General features: G+C 50.0%; 9 protein-coding genes across 9 annotated transcripts; 4 read left to right on the top strand and 5 right to left on the bottom strand.

The window, feature by feature from the left end:
* Positions 1-1,310: 1,310 nt before the first annotated feature.
* HETIRDRAFT_424703 (uncharacterized protein) lies at positions 1,311-2,892 on the bottom strand (the record flags this gene model as incomplete). Its single annotated transcript, XM_009543964.1, has 7 exons — positions 1,311-1,454; positions 1,515-1,668; positions 1,720-1,875; positions 1,942-2,143; positions 2,201-2,475; positions 2,540-2,661; positions 2,713-2,892. The coding sequence occupies 7 exons, from the start codon at positions 2,890-2,892 to the stop codon at positions 1,311-1,313; spliced, it is 1,233 nt and encodes a 410-aa protein (XP_009542259.1).
* A 1,376-nt stretch (positions 2,893-4,268) lies between these two features.
* HETIRDRAFT_448507 (uncharacterized protein) lies at positions 4,269-5,520 on the top strand (the record flags this gene model as incomplete). The annotated part of the gene is made up of 4 exons (XM_009543965.1): positions 4,269-4,566; positions 4,668-4,918; positions 5,012-5,426; positions 5,492-5,520. The coding sequence occupies 4 exons, from the start codon at positions 4,269-4,271 to the stop codon at positions 5,518-5,520; spliced, it is 993 nt and encodes a 330-aa protein (XP_009542260.1).
* Positions 5,521-6,143: 623 nt separating this feature from the next.
* HETIRDRAFT_311528 (uncharacterized protein) lies at positions 6,144-6,633 on the top strand (the record flags this gene model as incomplete). The annotated part of the gene is made up of 2 exons (XM_009543966.1): positions 6,144-6,321; positions 6,404-6,633. Coding segments are annotated over 2 exons (408 nt in total), but the record flags the coding sequence as incomplete, so codon positions are not given.
* A 1,974-nt stretch (positions 6,634-8,607) lies between these two features.
* Positions 8,608-10,152, bottom strand: HETIRDRAFT_237857 (uncharacterized protein; the record flags this gene model as incomplete). The annotated part of the gene is made up of 2 exons (XM_009543967.1): positions 8,608-9,412; positions 9,470-10,152. Coding segments are annotated over 2 exons (1,488 nt in total), but the record flags the coding sequence as incomplete, so codon positions are not given.
* Positions 10,153-10,675: 523 nt separating this feature from the next.
* On the top strand, positions 10,676-11,102 carry HETIRDRAFT_100932 (uncharacterized protein; the record flags this gene model as incomplete). The annotated part of the gene is made up of 2 exons (XM_009543968.1): positions 10,676-10,747; positions 10,851-11,102. The coding sequence occupies 2 exons, from the start codon at positions 10,676-10,678 to the stop codon at positions 11,100-11,102; spliced, it is 324 nt and encodes a 107-aa protein (XP_009542263.1).
* A 1,554-nt stretch (positions 11,103-12,656) lies between these two features.
* On the bottom strand, positions 12,657-13,971 carry HETIRDRAFT_310193 (uncharacterized protein; the record flags this gene model as incomplete). The annotated part of the gene is made up of 6 exons (XM_009543969.1): positions 12,657-12,844; positions 12,881-13,256; positions 13,357-13,485; positions 13,604-13,749; positions 13,807-13,873; positions 13,924-13,971. The coding sequence occupies 6 exons, from the start codon at positions 13,969-13,971 to the stop codon at positions 12,657-12,659; spliced, it is 954 nt and encodes a 317-aa protein (XP_009542264.1).
* An 841-nt stretch (positions 13,972-14,812) lies between these two features.
* On the top strand, positions 14,813-15,469 carry HETIRDRAFT_424707 (uncharacterized protein; the record flags this gene model as incomplete). Its single annotated transcript, XM_009543970.1, has 5 exons — positions 14,813-14,964; positions 15,030-15,055; positions 15,118-15,172; positions 15,221-15,266; positions 15,314-15,469. The coding sequence occupies 5 exons, from the start codon at positions 14,813-14,815 to the stop codon at positions 15,467-15,469; spliced, it is 435 nt and encodes a 144-aa protein (XP_009542265.1).
* A 798-nt stretch (positions 15,470-16,267) lies between these two features.
* Positions 16,268-17,905, bottom strand: HETIRDRAFT_154562 (GTPase-like protein). The gene is made up of 7 exons (XM_009543971.1): positions 17,825-17,905; positions 17,628-17,747; positions 17,390-17,471; positions 17,269-17,325; positions 17,144-17,216; positions 16,748-17,082; positions 16,268-16,689 (listed from the first exon to the last, which is right to left on the bottom strand). The coding sequence occupies exons 3-7, from the start codon at positions 17,435-17,437 to the stop codon at positions 16,627-16,629; spliced, it is 576 nt and encodes a 191-aa protein (XP_009542266.1). The 5' UTR covers positions 17,438-17,471; positions 17,628-17,747; positions 17,825-17,905; the 3' UTR covers positions 16,268-16,626.
* A 162-nt stretch (positions 17,906-18,067) lies between these two features.
* On the bottom strand, positions 18,068-19,176 carry HETIRDRAFT_407473 (uncharacterized protein). The gene is made up of 7 exons (XM_009543972.1): positions 19,150-19,176; positions 18,993-19,095; positions 18,878-18,937; positions 18,550-18,827; positions 18,465-18,487; positions 18,312-18,408; positions 18,068-18,249 (listed from the first exon to the last, which is right to left on the bottom strand). Exons 1-7 carry the CDS (start codon positions 19,160-19,162, stop codon positions 18,206-18,208), a joined length of 618 nt encoding a protein of 205 aa, XP_009542267.1. The 5' UTR covers positions 19,163-19,176; the 3' UTR covers positions 18,068-18,205.
* Positions 19,177-20,055: the final 879 nt, after the last annotated feature.

A 20,055-nucleotide genomic window follows, 5' to 3' on the forward strand; every position in this document is an offset into this window, starting at 1 on the left:
GTCAACCCGAACCAGGAAGCATTTGTTGAATGGCGGAAGATCGACGTTGGAGGGAAGCTGTTGTACCCCTTTCTCGGAGATGCGCAGCCATCTCATTTCATCGCTTCATTCTTGAAATTCTCCTAAAAGCCTTCGGGCCTGTTTCATATCACATTGCGATGGGCACAGCTCAATCCAAAAGTCACTCAACACCGAATAATGAACATAAATCTACAAAGATACTTTCCTTGGGACCGGGGTTCTTATTTTTCATCGAGTGGATCGCTACCGGTCCGTCTGTCTTTACTAGAATCTCATCCTGGCTGGTGGACAACGTTGATTTTGAGAGAACTGCTTTGGACTTTGTTGTGCGTCTGCTGGCAACATGAAATCTGCCGACGACATGGCTGATCGTGATCGCGTGAGGCGTACCCCAACACAAGTTTGCGTTACAGAGGGCCGCATGACCCAAGCGAGTCAATCATCGTACCTGCTCTTGCGCGCATAAGGCATCCTCGGAAGTAATAGCTCTCTCGTCTCCAAAGGCTTGGGGCGCTTATGTTCAATATAAAGACTCGAGCCTTTTCGAGTCAGACGTAGCGCGGGACAGCGGAGGATGGTCCCCGTGAGCGTACAGCAGCTGCCCTGGTCCAGAAACTCAAAAAATGGAGGCCCGATCCAGACATCGTAGATGTGAGAAAGGGCCGGCGCTGCTCCGTACCAGTGTTGACTGGAATCCTGCGAAAAGGAATCAAAAAAGGGGAAATAATGTATGCATCTTTGTGATTATGAAACCGAGATGAGAAGTAACGACATGGCACTAAACACTCACGTACTGATGGTCTCTGTGGTACCATATTGGGATATAACGAGGTGAGGAACTTCGCACCTGCTGACTTTTCCTTTATATTGCTCGTCCGACAGAGTGCTGGGCGAAAAAGACAGAGGAATACTCAATGTTGCACTAGCTCGAGCCACTCGACTACAAGATGACCTTGGGCGGAATTCAAGTAAAGAAACCAGGTAGACTTTCCCCGGCGAGAAGGACTGAATCGCTAATCGACAGCAGTGCATCCAGATATGATGTTGCCTACCAAGGGGCAGATGGACTTGTTGCTCGAGAGCTCAATGTTCAGGGGTTCAAGTTCACGAATGAACGAGCGCTTTGCGCTCAAGAGCAACTAGGACATTGCATCAGCTGCGAACATATTCGAGACATTGTAGCTTATCACCCGCCGTTTCAATATAGCAGAACAGACTGCGGGCCCTGAGCATCGAGTCTCTCTGTCTCAGCACTCACACCCCCGTACTAATTTTAATCGCGATAAGAATTATGAATCGAGCTGATCGCCTTCTTTTAAATCATTACTAGACCCAACAGGTTCGCTGACAGGTAGATTTGTAGGTGGTGTTTTATCGGGCGCCTTCGGGCGAGCTTGTTCGATAAGGGCATTAAAATGTGCTTTGTTTTGTTTCTGAGAATACGGTCAGCACGTTGATTGCATTATTAAGTGAGATCAACGGGGGCCGCACACCTGATGCTGAACGACGTCCTTGACAATTTCCTTTCCGCCCTTCTTTTGATCATTGTGTCTCTCGTCCCATTGCTTCATGCTTGCACGCAGTTCGGAGACGCGCTTTCGATGTTGTTCCCCTCGGTCTAGGTTGGCGTTATAGACATAGACCCATCTAATTGGTTCATTAGTCAATGTTATACAAACTTTGATTACAAGTACTTACCGCTGATGCCGAGCGATGAGAACGTTGCGCTCACCAGAGATTGATAGCCCGGATTGAGCTAAAAGGTCGCGAATCTGTTTGTCTTTGAGGACGGTGTAGGAGACTTTCGGCAATGGCGACATGTCCGAGCCAGAAGCTTTTGCAGAAGCTTTGCCCCTATACGCCGACATTGCTGATAAGCGGTTACACAGCAGGGGTTAGCACTGAATACCGAACGCTCACTTTCCCTTCGAATTGCCCTTGTCTGCTGGCACTCCGTTCAATATCTTGGACCATGCGGTCTTCTGTGCCGTCTTTGATTTCATTTGGGGAGAAGAAACTGAATTAGGTGTGGGCGACAGCCTGCATCCACCGTCGATGTGCTGATTGATCACACTAAAGGGGACTTGTTTAGCACATACAGGACAATCCACAAGAGGGACATCTAGAGAAACTCGGATTGGTCGGTATTCATATAAAGATTCAGAGACTTTAGATCTACCTGCGGGACGTGACGAAGAACTAGGCTCTCCGTTGGAAGTCACTAGATTGTTATGGTTGCGATGTCTTATTTTGGCTTTCGAGCGTTCAGCAGTGAAATTCGATCTGAGCAGCTCATCTTCACTTCCAAGCCTCTCGACATCTGAGCTACCTACAAATCTCTCGGAGCTCAATTTGCGCCTTTTGGCTGGACGCGTGCCACTCTCAAGAGCAGTGTTGTCACTAGATTGTTGGCTCCTCGACTCTTCTTCCTTGGACCAATGCAGCACAAATGATCTGATGGATATTGTAGAAGCTTTAAGGAAGAGCACACGACCATCAGATAAAGTAGCATACTCACCTCGCCTTGTTCCAAGCCACAACAACTTCTTCCATATACATATTTGCCCTCAACTGCGTGTCATTGGCTGGTTTCCTGCAGGTAGGGCACTCTGCCTTGTCAGCCATCGCGCACCGAACGCACTAGTTCACGTGTGAGACACGTTATTTACGTTCCAAAAATTGAAGGCACACCAGAGAGCAGAAGCAATGGCCGCATGCTAAGATAACAGGGGCCTCATACAGCTCGGAGCAGATCTTGCAGCGCAGCGCGCTGTCAAGTTCTCGGAGGCCCGGGGCAACAGAATGTGGAGGAAAATCAGAGGGATCTTGGATGTCCGATTTGAGAAGATCCCCAACATTGTTGTTCACCATCAAGTCAAAAAGAAATGCCAGCGAGTCGATATTGCAAAAGTTCAAGAAAGGGGCGTGCTTAAGCGCTTAGTCACCATCGCGAGCAGTCACAGAAGATTGACGAGTCACATGGACAGTGACCGTGATCATCGACGCTCCAGACACTCTCAGTCAGTTTCCCGAGGGTAGCAATACTCTTTCAACCTTCAACGTAGTCCTCAGATATCCGTATATGACCTCTCAGTGCCTGTTCGGTCAACACTCGAGGCTGGAAATATATGAACCATCCTCCTGGTCTGCGCCATGTCTACCCAATTTTTTTTCGACAGAAAGTGTGTGTAGACAAGAGGAGATAAAAGAGAAAGACGCGACCAGTCATCGAGGACCGACAAACGGAATGAACAACAATGGCAGTGTGACACTGTCAAATCTTGAGGGCCAAAAAACGCCTTTTCAGACACAATCATTGGCTAACCTGGAACGTATGGTATGTATCGAAGATGGAACATTACCCGACCGAGGCTTTATCCCTCTACTGACGAGAAGTTCTTCAACCTGTCGGACTGGCAAAGAGAGAGAACGAACAGCTGCAGACAGATCAGGAACACAAGAACTTTAGGATGCTGGATACTCAAGAATTTACGATATACGGGCGAATATAATGTCCCCCGGGTATGCACGGACCGAGTCGCCTGACAGGTCGCATAACATAACTAGCGGCTCAAGCGCGTTATCCGGTGTTGCTTATCATGATCAAAAAACGCACCATTGACAATCACAATCGCGACGCAGTTCTCGGGCGCCCAGAGTCCACGCTCAAATCCACAGAGCCTCCAAAACAGGATTTGATTGTAGAAGGACGACCCATATGGCCTTCCTTCCTGCTTTGAAAGGAGGTACGGACGCTGACATCCCGGAACGTCCTGACAGGCTATGGGAGAGTTCAGTAGATGCAACACGACTGAATCGGATGACTCTCTACATCACGGTAGCATTTCTGGAAGGAAAAGTTGGGCAAGAGCCAGGGCTATCATGTCACCGCCTACAGGAAGAGGGCAAAGACTGAGAGAGAAGATTGCTTGACACTTGAGGGACTTGAAACTTTGGGACCGTTGGGAAGTTACCGTCCGTTCAAGACAGCCCTTGTACTGCGCCTGAGAGTAAATCCATCATGCATATGATATGCGAACTAGCCGGATGACCTGACACTGACAGCGGTGTATGGATGGTCAAGTCAAAAGGACGATGCAGTGATGCACGCGTGAGCGTCTGTTTGGCGCTCAGACGAATCTCAGCCAGAAATAAGCGCCGCATAGTAGGCCTTATAGATGGACACCTAGCATCTCATTATCGCTTGTCCCAATCTTTCTCCCTTCCGGGTGTCAGCGCTCTCTGCCATGCCGCCCGCCGCCCTTGCACCCATTTTTGCTGTATATAAATACGCCCTGGCGCCCGTAGGGCCCCTCGCGTGGCTCGGTGCATCCATATCTGCACTGGACCTTGCAGCTGCCTTCCGGCTCGCGGTGGTTCTTCGACAACTACGTGAGGCCTTTCTCCAGGAGTATACATCCAGCACCAGCGCCACGGCAAATGGCGATCACGGTCAGAGAGCGCGCCCTTCTGTAGAGAGCCGCGCTCGGACGCGCGACTTTGCTACGACGCTTGTCATGGTTTACGGCGGCGAGGCAGTTGTTGGTGTGTCTCCTGCGCGTCTTGAGTCAATCAGCTGATCTAGACTATAATTCCTCTATGTCTTTGTGGGTTTCTTTGGCTGTCTCTGCGCATGCCTGCGATAGCACCTTGGCTAGGCATTCAACCCTCATTCTTGCTCTCCGGCTCGATACCTGCACTGTATCTCGGCGCACAAGTTCTCGTCGACTTTCTCCCTTCCGTACCCTTTCCGTCCATTCACAATGAGGCTCCTCTTGCGGTTCTAGATGCGTTCACTCGTGCTACCTTGCTGTGCAACATCGTACCCACTGTCGTCACAAACCACGTCTCATCTGTCGTGTCTTCATCCCCATGGACTCTGTTGGTCACTGCACTGGTGTGTATCAACACATGCCGTCTCATTGATCTTCTTTCGTCTTAATTGCCTCTGTCTCGATTCTTCAACTTATTCATCTCGTCATCTCACTAGATAATGGCAAATGGCGGTCCTTTGTTCACCAATGCTCTTTCCCTTCTACATCCTACTCCTATAGGCCTCACGACTCCACCAGAGCTCCTGCCCTACGGATGGACTGCAACTGACCTTTGGGTCGCGCCCGTGGTTACTGGCCTTTATGCCACATTGACGCATGCCCAACCGTTCTTTGCTCTTTTGCATGAGCTTCTCTATACAGTTCTATCACCTGTCGGTTTGGCCAGCTTCAATGGACACAAGGAGCTGCAGCCAGTAGATCCCGACACTGCCAGGGCGGTGTGTGTTTTGGTTCTTGGTTCCCTTTTTGTCACGCGCACGGTTAAGACGTTCGGTGGAGCGTCTATTTGGTCAACGCCTGGTAGGACTGTCGGCGGAACGGTGGCACAAAAGAGCATGGTGAACGGCAGCGGTATGTTTCACTTTAAGCTTTATTCTCTGGGAATCTCTCTCGTGCTAATTCGCACTCTTCGACAGGGGGTGCTAAAAAGACAAAAACACAGTAATTGATTGCGCTTGTCTGGATTTAATGCCGTATAGGAGACCATGGTGTTTAATTTTGGCTTCGCTTTATCTGAGGCTCCTTTTTTGATTATTTGAGCACGGTGTCCAAGTCTAAAGATCGTACATAAACCTATCGGGCCTTTCTGTCAAGGCTCTGCGCGCAATGGCCTCGCATTCTGCGAGTAGACCTGAATGTTTGAATATTGCCTTTTTTTTGTAAGATGTCACAAATTCGTTGGACTTGAAAAGCTAGCGCTCGCACGCGTGTTGTAATCACGTCACTCGAATGCGGTGACAACAATTGTATTACTACCGTCAAGACTCCTTGTACCAAACTCTCAAACCCCTCCACCTGACCAAATGGCAATGGCGTTGGATTATGCCTCTCTGGAAAGCTCTAGGTAGGCGGTGTTTTATTGTCATGTTAGAACTTACTGATGCATGAACTTGTGCACAGATGGCGCAATCTCCCTCCTCCCCCAGGTTTCTCCTCACTCGCCATGGTATGTAGCACTCGCTTCCATCATTCATTGGGACATCCTTTTTTTACTCTATTTCTTCCACGTCACTCTGTTAGGGGAAAGCTGTGAACAAATCCGCTCCTGTTTCCATCGCCGCCAACGCGTCATACGAGGCTCTGAAGGAGAAGCGAGCATGGGACTTCGCCATTGCTCCTGCGAAGTCGCTTCCCATGCAGGCGTTCATGCTCTATATGTCTGGTGGAGGCGTACAGATATTTAGCATGGGCATCGTGGCTATGCTCCTGTTCTCGCCGTTTACGAACCTTGCTGGGATTAACGCTGGTACGTCACCTTCAATTGTCATCCAACCCCCAAAGACGAAACTCAATTCTTGGTATCCCTGGATTGTCAATTTCGGGTATAGCGTTTGCGCCGTTCGCACCCGGGGCCCCTGCATCGTCGCCTTCATCAAAATTAGACGCGAACTCCCTGACGACGCTTTCACTGCAAAAACTGGTCTATCTCGCATGCAATCTCCTCACGCTCGGTCTCGGACTTTGGAAGTGCCGCTCGATGGGCTTGCTCCCTACGGGAACTGGCGATTGGCTAGCATTCGAGAGTCGAGGCGTGCCGCCTGAGTTGACGCTATTGTAATGTTCATATACCCCTAAACGCCGAGTGAGATTCAGTTGTATGTTTTAAGGGTTAATTTATTCTGAATCCGACGCTGTTCTTCATAAGAATCAATCATTCTGGACTATCAATGTAATCAGACGACAAGTGATCATGTCCAGCTCGGGGCTGAAGCACTGAATGCAATAGACAACAAACAAAGAAGCCATTTCTTGCGATGGACATATTTCGTTTCTGACCTTCGAGCTTCAAGTTTCATGGTAACTATGCGTGAATTTGACACGACTTTTGTCCGATCTAAGAATATTCAACTTCTTCATTAACGAGCCGTACATACAATTACCCCAATAAATGACTGAACATAATATTACGATGGGCGATGATTGCCACGGGCCAACCTGGCCACTACCATGACCAGGGAATTTGACGAAGCTGATCCAACATGACATCGTCTGTTCGAATGAAAGTTGCGTGCACGCGTGGGATGCGCGTAAGAAAAGACATGTTGAAACGATCGCTCAATCCTGAGTGGTTCAAGGTTGTGAACGCTTCTCGCGCTGATACTGTGCGAGGGATAGGCCAGAGGGTTGTCTGTATCTATAGATCGCGGAGAAGAAAAGGCATCGAAGTAAGAAGACATTCTATGGAACACGGGTGTGTCGAATACACTTACGCTGGGCGGGAGTTGTAGATATTCAGCAGGACGGAGTGCTGTATCTTGATGTCGATATGTATCGTGAAAGGAGACCTCGAGGGCAAACATGCCGAGATACTTGGCCATTCGCCTGACAGCTGCTGGCGCCTGTACGAATACGTTGACGGCCCTGCCACCGCCGGGTCTTGTCGGCTTTAGAGAGCAAACGGACCCAGACCTCCGCTGTGATGGCGAGGATATGGGCATGAGACGAAGATACGACGGATAAAGACCCATCGTGGGAGCGGTATTCGGGACTTGGAAGGTGGCAGATGCGCTGAGAGCATCGAGAAGATAGCCTGCCAGTGGGAAGAAAAACCCGTCTTGCCCGGAGCGTAGACTCGCGAATGGGAGTATATCGGAAGGCGTGATGACCAGAACTGTCGGAGCAGAAGGATGTCGTAAATTCTGGTCAGAGGGGACTATGCGTCAGACGCGTTCAACGGGAGGAAACAAAAGAAGGCATGCATTATATGTTCGGATGCACTCCAGAGGAAAGATTGTCGCGCCATTTGAAATAGGAACAAGTGGAGTATGCGGCTGGGGTGACCAACCAAAGATACAACCTGTCTCTTCGCGTTCATATGAATGAGCGCGTTGAGCGCGGATTTGTGAGGACCGAGCTGGAGGCATTGCTTGTGAAGTCTTGAGTCTTGATGAGGTGTAAGGCGATCAGGAGATATCACTGAGAGCGAGAAGACGATGTCGTTTGGGAAGGCAGTTGTGGCATTCAGTGGCGCACTGAAGAAGGTCAAGGTATATGGCGAAACAAAGGGGAACGCGTCGATTTAAATGTCAGACGGTGCTGTGGCCTGAAAACGTGACTTCAAGGCCGTGGCTTTAATAACCGAGACGTTTGCAATGGATCACAACATGTGCGGTCGTCAAGATTTTGAGACCAAGTAACCAGTGCAAGAGAATAAGATAACATTGCGACGCAATCTTGATGGAGATGTGGTTCCTCTCTGGGGATGGTTCACTATGGCATCCTCGAGTGATCGTCGATCACCAGGAAAGATATAGCTTTACTTGAGAATGAATTGTCAGTAAGAATTGACGCGCACGCCAGGCCTTTGTGAAAGCCTCATGAACCCTGCTCACAATGCATACAAGTTGACAGCATAATACAGTAACATGGTCGTCTAAAGGGTGAAACAAAAATCAGGCCCGGAAGATACGGTGATACACTTGAATCCGTACATGCAATTACATCCACTTTGACCAAATGTCCTCATAGGTATATCGAGAAACGAAGATAGTTTGTGGCTTTACTTGCCTTCAACACCCGTCGTTGCATTCCGCATTTTCCCTTTGACCCATGCTTTTGCTGCAGTCTTCACAATTGCACGTCGGCCCATACCCGTCACATCCACGTACACAAGGACAACATTTCGTGCTGCGCCTGCAGCAATGTTTACATTACCGCCTACCTCGGCACCGTACTTGTGCGTGACGGCAGCGCTCAGGGCAGATGAGCCGGCGTCAACAAGGCGAACAGAAGAAGTGGAGAGGGTGGAGAGGAGAATGCCAGCGGAGAGAGCGAGAGAGGTGCGCGTGCTCACGGGTGAACGGTTCACGCGAGGCGTGGGTGCTGGGGACGGCGATGGTGACGAGGAGATGGTGGAAGATTTACGTAGCGGAAGCGGAATTTCAGCGGCGCTTCCATGATAAGCGGTGTATGGGGGTGGAGAGGGCTGAAGTTGGCTTGTCGTTGATCCGGCTTTAGAACTAGCCCGTGGGGGTAAAGGAGGCCTGTAACCCGAAGCAATGCTGCCGGATGAGGGTGTCGACGTCCCCGAAGCCCTACCCTTGCCCTTATCAGAACCGCCGACAACGCGGTGGATCATTCCTTCTACCATACCTGCTGTTTTGCTGCTCACCTTCACGGCCTGGCCGCTTAGGGCATGAATGCGGGTCAGATGCTTGCGGGTATTGGGGGACTGCAGAAGAAGAAGGGTGCGTGAAGATGGTGGTGAAGCGGTCCCAGATGCAGGCGCGGTTGTGGACGGGGTGGCATGAGGCGACGGGGTGGAGTTTGCGATGTAGTAGCTTGATGCCGAGTTCATTGCAGATGTGAGCAGGGTCGTCGTCCCGGATATAACGTGGCTGTGAGAAAATGTCAGCGTCATGATTCATAGAGATGAATGAAAGCCAGTCAGGTACCTGGCGAATACGGCCCCCTTCATCATCCAATCCCTATCTTCAGGCGGTACGGCCCGCACAAGCACTTCCTGACCTGTCCAGTCCCCCGCGCCTTCCACGCCCTCTGGTAGCTCGACGATTACAGGATCGTTCTCGTGACCCTTCTCTCGCAGCATTGGATCTTCGCGCACAGAGATGGTGTTATCCAAAGCGCCGATGACTTCGCCATTATTCTCATCCACAAGGATGAACCTTCCGCGCAGATCCTCTTCCTTCTCATCAGTGGCCTGAGCATCGGCTGCTGGAGAGTCAATGTTAAAATCCCCACGAAAGTCTCCGTATTCGGCTAAGACACTATGGAAAAGCTCGATGTCCTCCAATGCGTGCACGCTATCGGGAGGAGGGATTGATAGGAAGAGTTGATTTGGTCCATCATGGGTCGCATGGAAGATGTACTTGCGCTCACCCGATGGTGAGACGGTTGCAGTAATGGTGCGCGCGGGATCCAAAAGAACTTCGTATGAGCTGAGGCGAAGGATAAGAAACATGTCGGGAGCTGTAGGGTCGACGACAGACGATGGAGGGAGGGGAAGAGACACATATTCTAGAGCAAGGCTCCCGTTGTATGTGGCATTGCCAGAGGGCAGTGAGAGAACACAGTTAGGGACTGTGAGGAGAACATAAGCCTCTGGTTCTAAAGACATGGCTCAGGTAGCTGCGGAGCGTCTTCCAAAGCACTGCAAGAAGTAAGGAGCAGTGGGTTGGTCTGTAAGTGTGAGTTGCAGGGTTGCCAAGAAATGTTGCGCATTGGCCATCTTTGAATATCGTTCTGTGGTTCTCAAAATTTCCGAGCAGTGGAGTCGGCAATTCCCGGCGTAGCCTTCTGCGTCTCAGTCAAGGTACTATCTGCTTCTTGTTGCCTGTCATAATCGTTGATATTCGTGCAAAAAACGTACAACTCGCATTATCGACAACTACATCCAATTCTTAGCTCAGAGCTACGGATCACCCGCGTTACTACCCGTTCTGGTCATGCGTAACATGACAATGATGACCATATTTCTCTAGTGGGCTCGTATCATTTTCCCAGTCCATTCATTCCACTCTTCGCTGGACAGCACCTACATGGGGAAGAATAATATTTGTGAGACACCACTGTGTTGGCTCCCTCGACCGCTGAGTTGCCTCCGTTTGGGTTTGAACTTTGCTTCCTTCACAATCTCCTCCATGACATTTTGGCTCAACGCGGCCGTGGATGCATACCAACTTTCGTCCAGCAGCGCTGGTGGACTAGCAAAGGTGTGTAGCACTTGGGCTTACGCCAAGCGCCAGACTTCTTACTTACGCTAACGAAGGACAGGGATAAAGTAAGACCTACTATGTACTTGCGCGTATGTCACAGGAGTTGTATGGGCGTCTTGCTTGTCCTGTAGAGGTCACCATGACTGACTCTAGGCTCAATCGTTCAAGAGAAGTCCTCGTTCTGGTCATTGACACTGGCGAGGATCGAGGCTTCGACTATCGGATCTTGGTATTCACCCGCCCAAAGGTCGACCGAGAAATCAAGGATCACGCTTGGCTATCCGTGCACTGTCAACTTATCCTCAAGGATAGGATTGTGAACGGGCGCGAGCTCACGGGCGTGCTCCAATGAAAATATCTTACGTTCTGATATGTCCTCGAGTCGCCTTGGTCCCATAACTGCGTCGCATCTCCCCATCGCCACTAAATTCTACCCACTTTATTTACCCCCTGCCACTTATCAGCATTTATTTTCTGTTGCTATACCACCGGCCATTGACCTCATTGCAGATGGACGAAACGCACGGAGTGATCGCTATCCGAGCCGCATACCCTTTTCTCACCCTTTGATCATGCCGCCGTCACACTACCCCTGATATCAATACCGCTGAAAGCCCGCGCTGTTTGGTATCGGCGGCGCCTACACGGGAGCAAAATGGTCATGGGCATCTAGTTGCCATGTTCTCGGAATCAACCGCTGCCAGTGGTCAATGGCCAAGGCCGACTCACTCTGGGCCTACCTTTCATCATAAGAGATCATCATATCACCTTTTCCATTACTTATACTGCATCCAGGCATTGGCGCGATCGCGGCCCGTATCCTCTCCGAGGACAATCCAGGCCCCTGTTCATCCCATGGATCCCATGGATCGCGGATCCTCGACCTCGTTACATCGACTCGGTCAAGTACATCCCTTTCTATGATCGATTCTTGCCGAAGGTGAGAGCTGGCTATGGACTCACCTTTGATAGAGAGTCCTACTCGAGAAAGACACCTCTTTTGAGATGTCGTGGTGTCCAACTGGTTACAGCGCTATACGGTAGAGCTTCGATTCTGCTTCATGCCCGTTGTGTCGGCTGCATAGTCTTATTTCCCTTGTTTTCAGATGGACATGCATACTTTTGCCACGCGTATCACTTATCGTTTTGAAGAATAATCTTGTACAGCCGTCAGGACATCTATATGCAAGACATGGGTAGTACATACATGCCTTGGGTAACCATCCTTGTCTACCATGTGTTTCTTCTTGCTGACGAGGGTTGACTCTGACGAAGAGTCCCAGATAAATATAATCATCCCAGCCATCACAAATTACAGAATAGCAATCTCCCATTTGGAATACTTGGGTATAGATAGGACTTGTACGTGGCCGCGGTACCGGACGACTAGGAATTACTGCCGCAGAGGATATGTGTGTCCGTCATGCTCGTGCCTTGAATCCCATGCTTATGGTTCCCACAACCCGCTTCATCGTACGACCCCAGAAGCAGATTCGTGTCATCAATCTCGCGACGGCGCAAGGGGCTCCCAGAATCGTCAACTCTTTCGGAACGGAGAGCGCTCCCTGTGCGCTCCCTGCCTCGAATTCCTAGACTTCAACGGCGACATACTTCATGCACAGCATGGTCCTTGTGACAATCGACCAGCTTCTGGGCCTATTGATAGTGCCTGTCCAATCTTCTATATCCGCTGAATCTGCCACCTCCGGTGAAAGTAATGGGACTATTTTTCCCAGCAGCCCCTTGTGATGCTTTCTTTTCTTACTGTCGTCTTCGAACCCCTTTCATGATTGGGCTTTCTTACCCGATAAGATCGCCAGAAATATGAAGGGGCTGATCATCCAACCATAAAGCTCAGATTGGGAACAATCCAGCACGCGAAAGCTACAGGGTAGAAAGGTAGATACTATCCTAGGTATGCTTGCTGTGGCGGGCCAGGTTGCATCATGGGCATCATGCCAGGCATCCCTTGCGGAGCAAAGCCAGGTGGGGGAGGAGGAGGATATCCTTGCGCAGGATTGTACATAGGCATACCACCAGGAGGTGGTGGCATTCCCATCATCGGAGGCACCATGCCCGGCATGCCCGGCATTCCTGGCTGCATGCCAGTCATCTGCATAGGCATACCACCTGGACCAAGAGTTTGCTGCGGCGTGAATCCTGGAGGGGGCGGAGGCTGTGCCAGTACACCAGCAAATTGCCCTTGATATGGACCTTGGAAGCCGGGCATAGGAGGGCGCGCCCCGAATGCTAAGGGTGCAGGAGGAGGACGAGCTGTGACGGGAAGAGCATTGTTCTTGCGTGCTTGCGCGGCGAGAAGACGCTCGGCAGCAGTTCCGTGCCGCTCACCCTTGCCTTCTTTCTTGAATGCGTATTGTACGGTGATAGCTTTATTCATGAGGAACTGGCCATTCATAGATTCGATCGCCGCGTCTGATGACTCGAAATCGGTGTACGAGACGAAACCGTATCCCTTGGATTTACCCGATTGCGGGTCGCGAGCGATCTGTGGCCGGCGAGTGGAGCATGTCAGAAAACAATGACGTGCGGTGTACAAGACATGATGCACACGAACGATACGGGGCTCGAAATATGACAGAACTCACCTTGGCAGTTGTTGCCATCACTCCAAACGCGCTGAAGGTGTCATATAGCAACCGTTCGTCCACATTGTCGTCCAAGTTTCCGATGAACAGATTGGCGCCGACATCAAGTTGCTTTTTGTCAGAGGAGGCCTGGATAGCAAGAATAAATATCACCAATTGTCGATTAAGCGCAGACGAGCGAGTCCAAGATAAGAATGCAAGGGTGATTGAGCGCCGCGACGATATGAGAGAAGAAATCTCGACGAACCTTGTTGACCCTGATAGGTTTGCCCCATAATTTTATTTGATTCATTATCTTACAAGCGTATTCCGCATCCTCTTCGGTCAAGAACTCGCAGAAACCGTAGCCTTGATGTGCCATGGAAATGCGATCCTTCGGTAAATGTACATTGACTGGGCGGATGAAACGAGTTCAATGGAAAATTTATAGGCGGATGTCTGGTGACGCACCTACTGGACCTGCTTGCAGCATTAGCTCCCATACGAGCGCATCTGTACACCTTTCATCTAGATTTCCCTTAGTCACCGCATTAGGATCGTAGTGCGTATCCATAAGAAAGAGCACACCAAGTATACTGTGGCCTCCTGGTTCCTATCGTCCTGTGGCCGAGACATATTCGCGTTGAAGACGTACCAAAGGGAGAGAGGTTGCTGAACCCCAAATGGAAATGGATGTTTGCCACTTGTTTGGTCCCAGTGGCGTATTATCTACGACTGTGGCGGAAGTATCCGCTGCATGCCTCGTCGCACACAATGCGCATCCAAATGTACGCCTGTCTCCATTTGTAAACCTTCGAATGAGACTTACAATCAATGCATACTTCTTCCAGTCTTATTTGTGCAATGGCGCTCAGTAAGCAAAGCCTTGCGTGCCGGACAGGCTCCATCGCGCTCAGACGCAAAAACAGGATCCTGATGCATGCCATCGTACGGAGCCCGGGCAGCTTGATGCACCGATGACAACCAGGATTCATTGCACGGACGCAATTCCATCCGGTTTCTCCGTGCTGCTTCGAAATGGCCCCTCTTCCAGCGAGCAAGATATGGTGCTCAAGGTTTCGTTTGGGATGTCGAAGCTCTATGGGCTTCACCTTCGGGGTATGCAGCTCGAGGTGTGACTCCGAACACGCTATACGTGCTTCCGATATCCCTCATCTGGCCAGCTTTCGAGGAATTATGTCACAATCGGAGCGCCCCGATCTGCTGTCCGACGGCTGCAACCAGCGTTCGCTCATCTCATTCAGCAACCTGTCGCCGTTAATCTCCACTTGTAACCTGCTCTTAGCCCGACATCACGGTATCCTTCCTTCTCCACATGGGCCGAGATAGCTCACACGGCTAGAGCGCCTCATGTCTAGGGGCAGGTATAAAGGAGCAGATGTGCTCTCTAGGCCTTCTAGGCGACCATACACCTTCGCTCATACTCCCGTCCATCTCCACTCTCGTTGTGATCACGATGTATATGCGTATCTCACTCATCGCTCTTGCCTGCCTGCTCCTCGCTCTGAACGTGTTTGCTGCTCCTGTCAAGGAGCTCAAGCAACTCAAACTCAAGCGGGGCGAGCAGCCCGTGAAAAGGCAAGACGAGAAGCATAAGCCTTCTCATGGGTCAGTTCTCATTTCCGAATCATTTCAATAATCATTAGCTGACCGACTATACTACATGCGTTCAGTTGGCCCTTCGTTGCTCCCACTGCTGGTGTTTGAACGTTGGTACAGGATGCTTCAGAAATGCTTTCCACTAATCGACTACTCTTTCAGACTTGAACGGCTTTCGCTCACCTTCCCTCCGATTCTTGTATCAATTTGTACTCTCGTGAGTGCCGTTCGTGTAGTTTTGAGCAGATCGCTTCATGACTTCCAGATATCCTGCTAGATCGACTTTCATCATGCCACTGTGTATCTGTCTGGTCCGTTCCAGGTCCGATCCTCATGATATACGTGTCACGTCTCATAGACAATGTCCCGAAACGAGAAATTGCGTGTTTATGCTGCACTGTCTCCGGTGAAGCCGAGGATGGAACGAACTCTCTGTCCAGAGCCTAGCTCTCAGATGATCAGTACATTTGTAATTCAGCTTGCTTCTGTTATTGTGGGATTAAGGGCCCTCTAAGAGATGAATTGGAAAAAGCAGATCTATCCATGGCGGCGGTTGTTATGAAGTAGGATTGAAGCTCAAAACCACTTATCTAGGATTGTTCCTGCCTTAGCTATAGCTACTTCAGTGCGTCCTCCGGAGGCGCTGAAAAAATCTTACTGTGCGCATGCATTAAGAGCAGCCATGGGGCAACCCCAAAATATGCTGGCACCTCACCCTCACGATGTCATTCCGCAAGAGGCCACATGGAGCGGCGATACGAAAAAATGAACTGATGGCTCAGCGCTCGGCCTAGAGGAGTATGAGTAAGGCGTCTACAGCACGCTCACCCCGTAGATGTGGAACCTAATCCGGAGGAGAAACAACTTCGGAAAACGAAGACCAGGAGCGGCTTCGCCGGGCTGAGCTCACTGCTCAGTGGGGCCGCTTCGTCTCTGACTCTTCCCCCATTGTCGTTTCACTGAGATAAACGCGGTAACGGCATGAAGTGTCCTCCAGACTTCGATATCCTAATTTGGACACGGTATATCAGTGTAACTTACCAGAAGTAGAACTTCCTTCGATGTTTTGCCTTGAGATGTAATCTGACCTCGAAATGAGAGTCTGGACTCCGGTCAACATGGGAGCGGGCAAGGGTCGGCACTGGAAGGCGCTTCAGCACTCGCCATCCTGCACGCATGATGAAATCCGTATAAATAGGAGTCCAATTTGCATCAATGAAGTATAGCTGCAAAATCTCGAGGTTGAAAAATCAAAAAAGTGTGTGCCAAGCTCTCACACGATGTGCAGTTTGCCTGTGACGTCATTCCTTTTGGCCTTATCCCTGTCGACGGGTATTAGATTTCTCCCCTTGTACCAAGTTTGCCAGATAAGGACTACAAAACAGCCTACGAACATAAACATCGAGCGCAGCGCCAACGGAAGCGACGCCAGCGCATAGGAGTGTGCCAAGCCGCCTAATCGCGGACTTCATACAACTCGCCTAGTCCACGCACAGCGAAAAAGTTAAAAGTGTGGTAGGTATTGAGTTGGCGCGGAAGAAGAGGCGGCAAAGCAGAAAGGATGACAGAAGGCGAAGGTGGAGAAAGGAAGGGAGAAGTGTGGGATATAAGGGAAGAATCGTAGATGGGTCGTGAACGGGATGTACTAGATGGCTGGAGTTCTCAGGCGTATTAGAGAATGACACATTTATTCCTCTTCTTGACAACGGGAGGCTCAAGCGCGGCGACGATGGCCTGGTTGTAGCAAAAAACATGAGTGAAGTGGTTCGCTTTGAAAAATATGACCACTCGCCTCATCAAAGACGTTCTTCAATCCCTTCTGAGTCAAAGCCGAACACTCCACGTACTTGACAGCGCCAAGTTCCCGAGCAAGCCTTTCACCCTGCTCAGACGTAACAGGCCTCTGCTTTTGCCTTTGCAACTTCTCCATCACCTGGGGATCGTCTCGCAAATCTATCTGCGTGCCCACGATAAGGCATGGCACCCCAGGACAGTGATGATGAACCTCAGGGAACCACTTTTCCTTCACATTTTCGAAGGACGCGGGGGAGGTGACACTGAAGCAGACGAGGAAAACATCTGTTTGCGGGTAGGATAATGGACGGAGACGATCATAATCTTCCTGGCCTGATTGTACAAAAAAGGGTTGAATATACAACGTGCAACCATCATTGCTTGGCGAACTCACCGGCAGTATCGAACAATCCCAATGTATAGGGGTCGTCCCCAATCATTACGGTAACGGCGTAATTGTCAAACACCTGGAAAACCTCTCATACACACATCCAAAAAGAAAGCAGTGATCGCACATACGGTTGGGACATACTCGCTTGGGAACTTGTTGGTGGTGTACGATATCAACAAACAAGTCTAGAATTCAATGCAATGTTCAACTACCAATGAACAGGAAACACCAATAGCTATGTGGACGTACCTTTCCTACGGCACCATCCCCAACAACTACGCACTTAATTGTCTGCATCTCGATGGCGGTTCTAGGATAGAATTGGCGACAACTGGACCGCCAGCAACAGCATCAGTCATGAAATTCGCTACGATGTCGACGCAGAGATTGATCCGGATTGACCCTCAAAGAAAGAGTGAAAGTGGGAGATACGATGACATCTCGACACGCGGGGGTAGTGCTGCTACAGAGAAAAAGAGGCACTTACAATGGCGTTGAAGAAGACAGAAAGCTTGCTGAAGCGCTGCTGGTGGCTTAAATTGATGGGAGTTCACAGGAACGTGTGGCCTCTCTTGAGTTGATCAGTCGCTTTAATCTGAAACGCAAGCTGATCCAGTCGTCAGTTGACGTGTTTAACTTGATGGTTCGTGCCGAAGAGGGGCGAGGAGACGAAAGGGTACTGACAATAGACTTATAAGAGGATGAAGGGATGTCTGTGATCAATGACAAAAGTGAGCGGCTGTCGCAGACGATGAGGACGTCGAGGGAGGTAACGACGGCGACGACTCAAGTAGTTAGCAGCGTTGTTGACTGCACGCCCGGCTGTTCGGCCCTCGGCCACCGCACGCACAAACACCACCAAATTTCATTTTTACTGAATGGCTCACGTGGCGCCGAAATTGCGTATATGTACACTTCCCACCAACACAAACCAACACAGATCCAGACTAAATTCTCCAAATGACCAATTATGTACTCTACGTATTGTACAGAGGTTTCCAGAGCAAAAAGAAAACAAGATAAGTTAATCCAGAATAAAGGAGCAGTAAAATACGACAGCCCAGATCAGTTTGTCTTCATGCGTTTCCGAGGAGATTCCATGTCCTCAACTAATTGAAAACAAAGACTTTAGCAAAGGCTAGACAATACGACAGTGCTGCTGAATACTCACAATCAGATGATTGAGGTTGCATCCACCATGTCAGCCTTCCGTCGTCACTCCCTGTTACAAGCCAGAAGTCGACATTGGAAGATTTGGATATGTAACTCTACAGTTCATAGCTGTCAGTGGCGGAATCACAGGGCACCGTACGAAAACACGCACCCCGACGGCTTGCGTCACCACATCTGTACAGGTCGACCGCCGACGCGTAAGCTTATAGCGCACACGACAGAAGCACTGTGCCTACCTTCCCCATGATCCAATCCACACATTGGTTCTGCCTTGTTCTTATCCCAGACAATAACATTGCCGTCTACACACCCAAACAAGACCCCCTTGCCTTTGCTCGTAAACGACGCACCAAAGTCGTAATTCGCTTTCGCTTGTAATTCAGCGTCCTTAAGTACGTACGCCTGCTCCACCAGGCCTTTGTTATCGTCTTGTCGAATGCCCACAAGATGTGTGCGGCCACCCATCTGGGCCACGAGGGCATGCGAACCGGAAGAATTGATATCGATGTGATATCTGATGCGCAAATTAGCAAAATAAGGCAAAGATGGTTCAAATTGACTGACACTTGAGACTTGAAAAACGTGTAAGCCCGTAGGGTCCCATTAGGGATTTGGCAATACCACCTTAAAATTGTCTGTCAACTTCAGTCTCTCGCACTTGTATATGCATTATACTCACAGCACACCGTCTTTTGTCCCACCCAACAACGCGTCACCATCCTCCACAAACTTGATCGCGGTAACATTCTGCCTCAATATTGAGCGCTGTGATTGCCATGTTCCTATTCCAGGCAGACTCAGTTAATTGGGTTATAAGACTAGAGCAACACACGTACCCTTGTTCAACATCCAGACTTTGACACCTATCCTTGGATATGCTACAGCAATCCTGTCTTTCGTATAAGCCATAGTTGTCGGAATATCTTCGGGTTTTCGCTCTGGATTGCTTGCGTCGGCAACCTTTGTCCAGTACCACTGATCGTCCTGAAAATGATGAGAGGATTAGTGATGTCCCAACACGTGGACGAGGGGACTTATACGTTTCTGCTCCACTTGCTGATAACGCCATTTTCGCTAAGCGATAAGATGCCTTCATCATCTTCCATCCATGCAGCTGCTACCACAGGTGCAGGATGCGACAGCTTTGCAATCTCTGAGTGTGAACTATTTTCGAACACACGAACAGTACAGTCGTGGCCTAAAATTAAGAACACCTCTTAGTATGCGTAGTTCTCATTAAGTGTTCAACTGGGTATCAACGAAAAGGATAACGCACAGTTGACAGCAAGGTATTGCCCCGTGGAATCAAACGAAATTCCTCGGATCCCAACATTATCCCCGTTTATTCGTACTACGCGAGCACTGTGTACAACAGGCCAGTTGAAAGAAGGTTGAGCAGGGGGGGATATATCCCCGGACTGAACAGCTGGAGGTGATTCTGGGATCGCAATTGGGCTAACTTTGCGCTTGTAGCCGCTAGTGGGCGCCGGTGGTTGAGGAGCGACGCGGGAACGGACGTCTGCAGCGCGTGCAGGAGCCGCAAGGGGTGAAGCATGACGCGCTATATACAACGAGAAATACAGACGATTAGGGTTGAATTGCCTCGAGAGGAACATAAAATCACGAAAAAAACGACCGCAGTGGCGTCGGCTCATGGAATGCACTCACATAAATGGGGCATGGGCGGCAAGACTTGCGGTTTCATTGGGAGAGGGTGTGACGAGACATTGGAATTCTGAAGA

This window comes from Heterobasidion irregulare (genome assembly GCF_000320585.1).
Source record: "Heterobasidion irregulare TC 32-1 unplaced genomic scaffold scaffold_02, whole genome shotgun sequence".
Lineage (NCBI taxonomy): Eukaryota > Fungi > Basidiomycota > Agaricomycetes > Russulales > Bondarzewiaceae > Heterobasidion > Heterobasidion irregulare.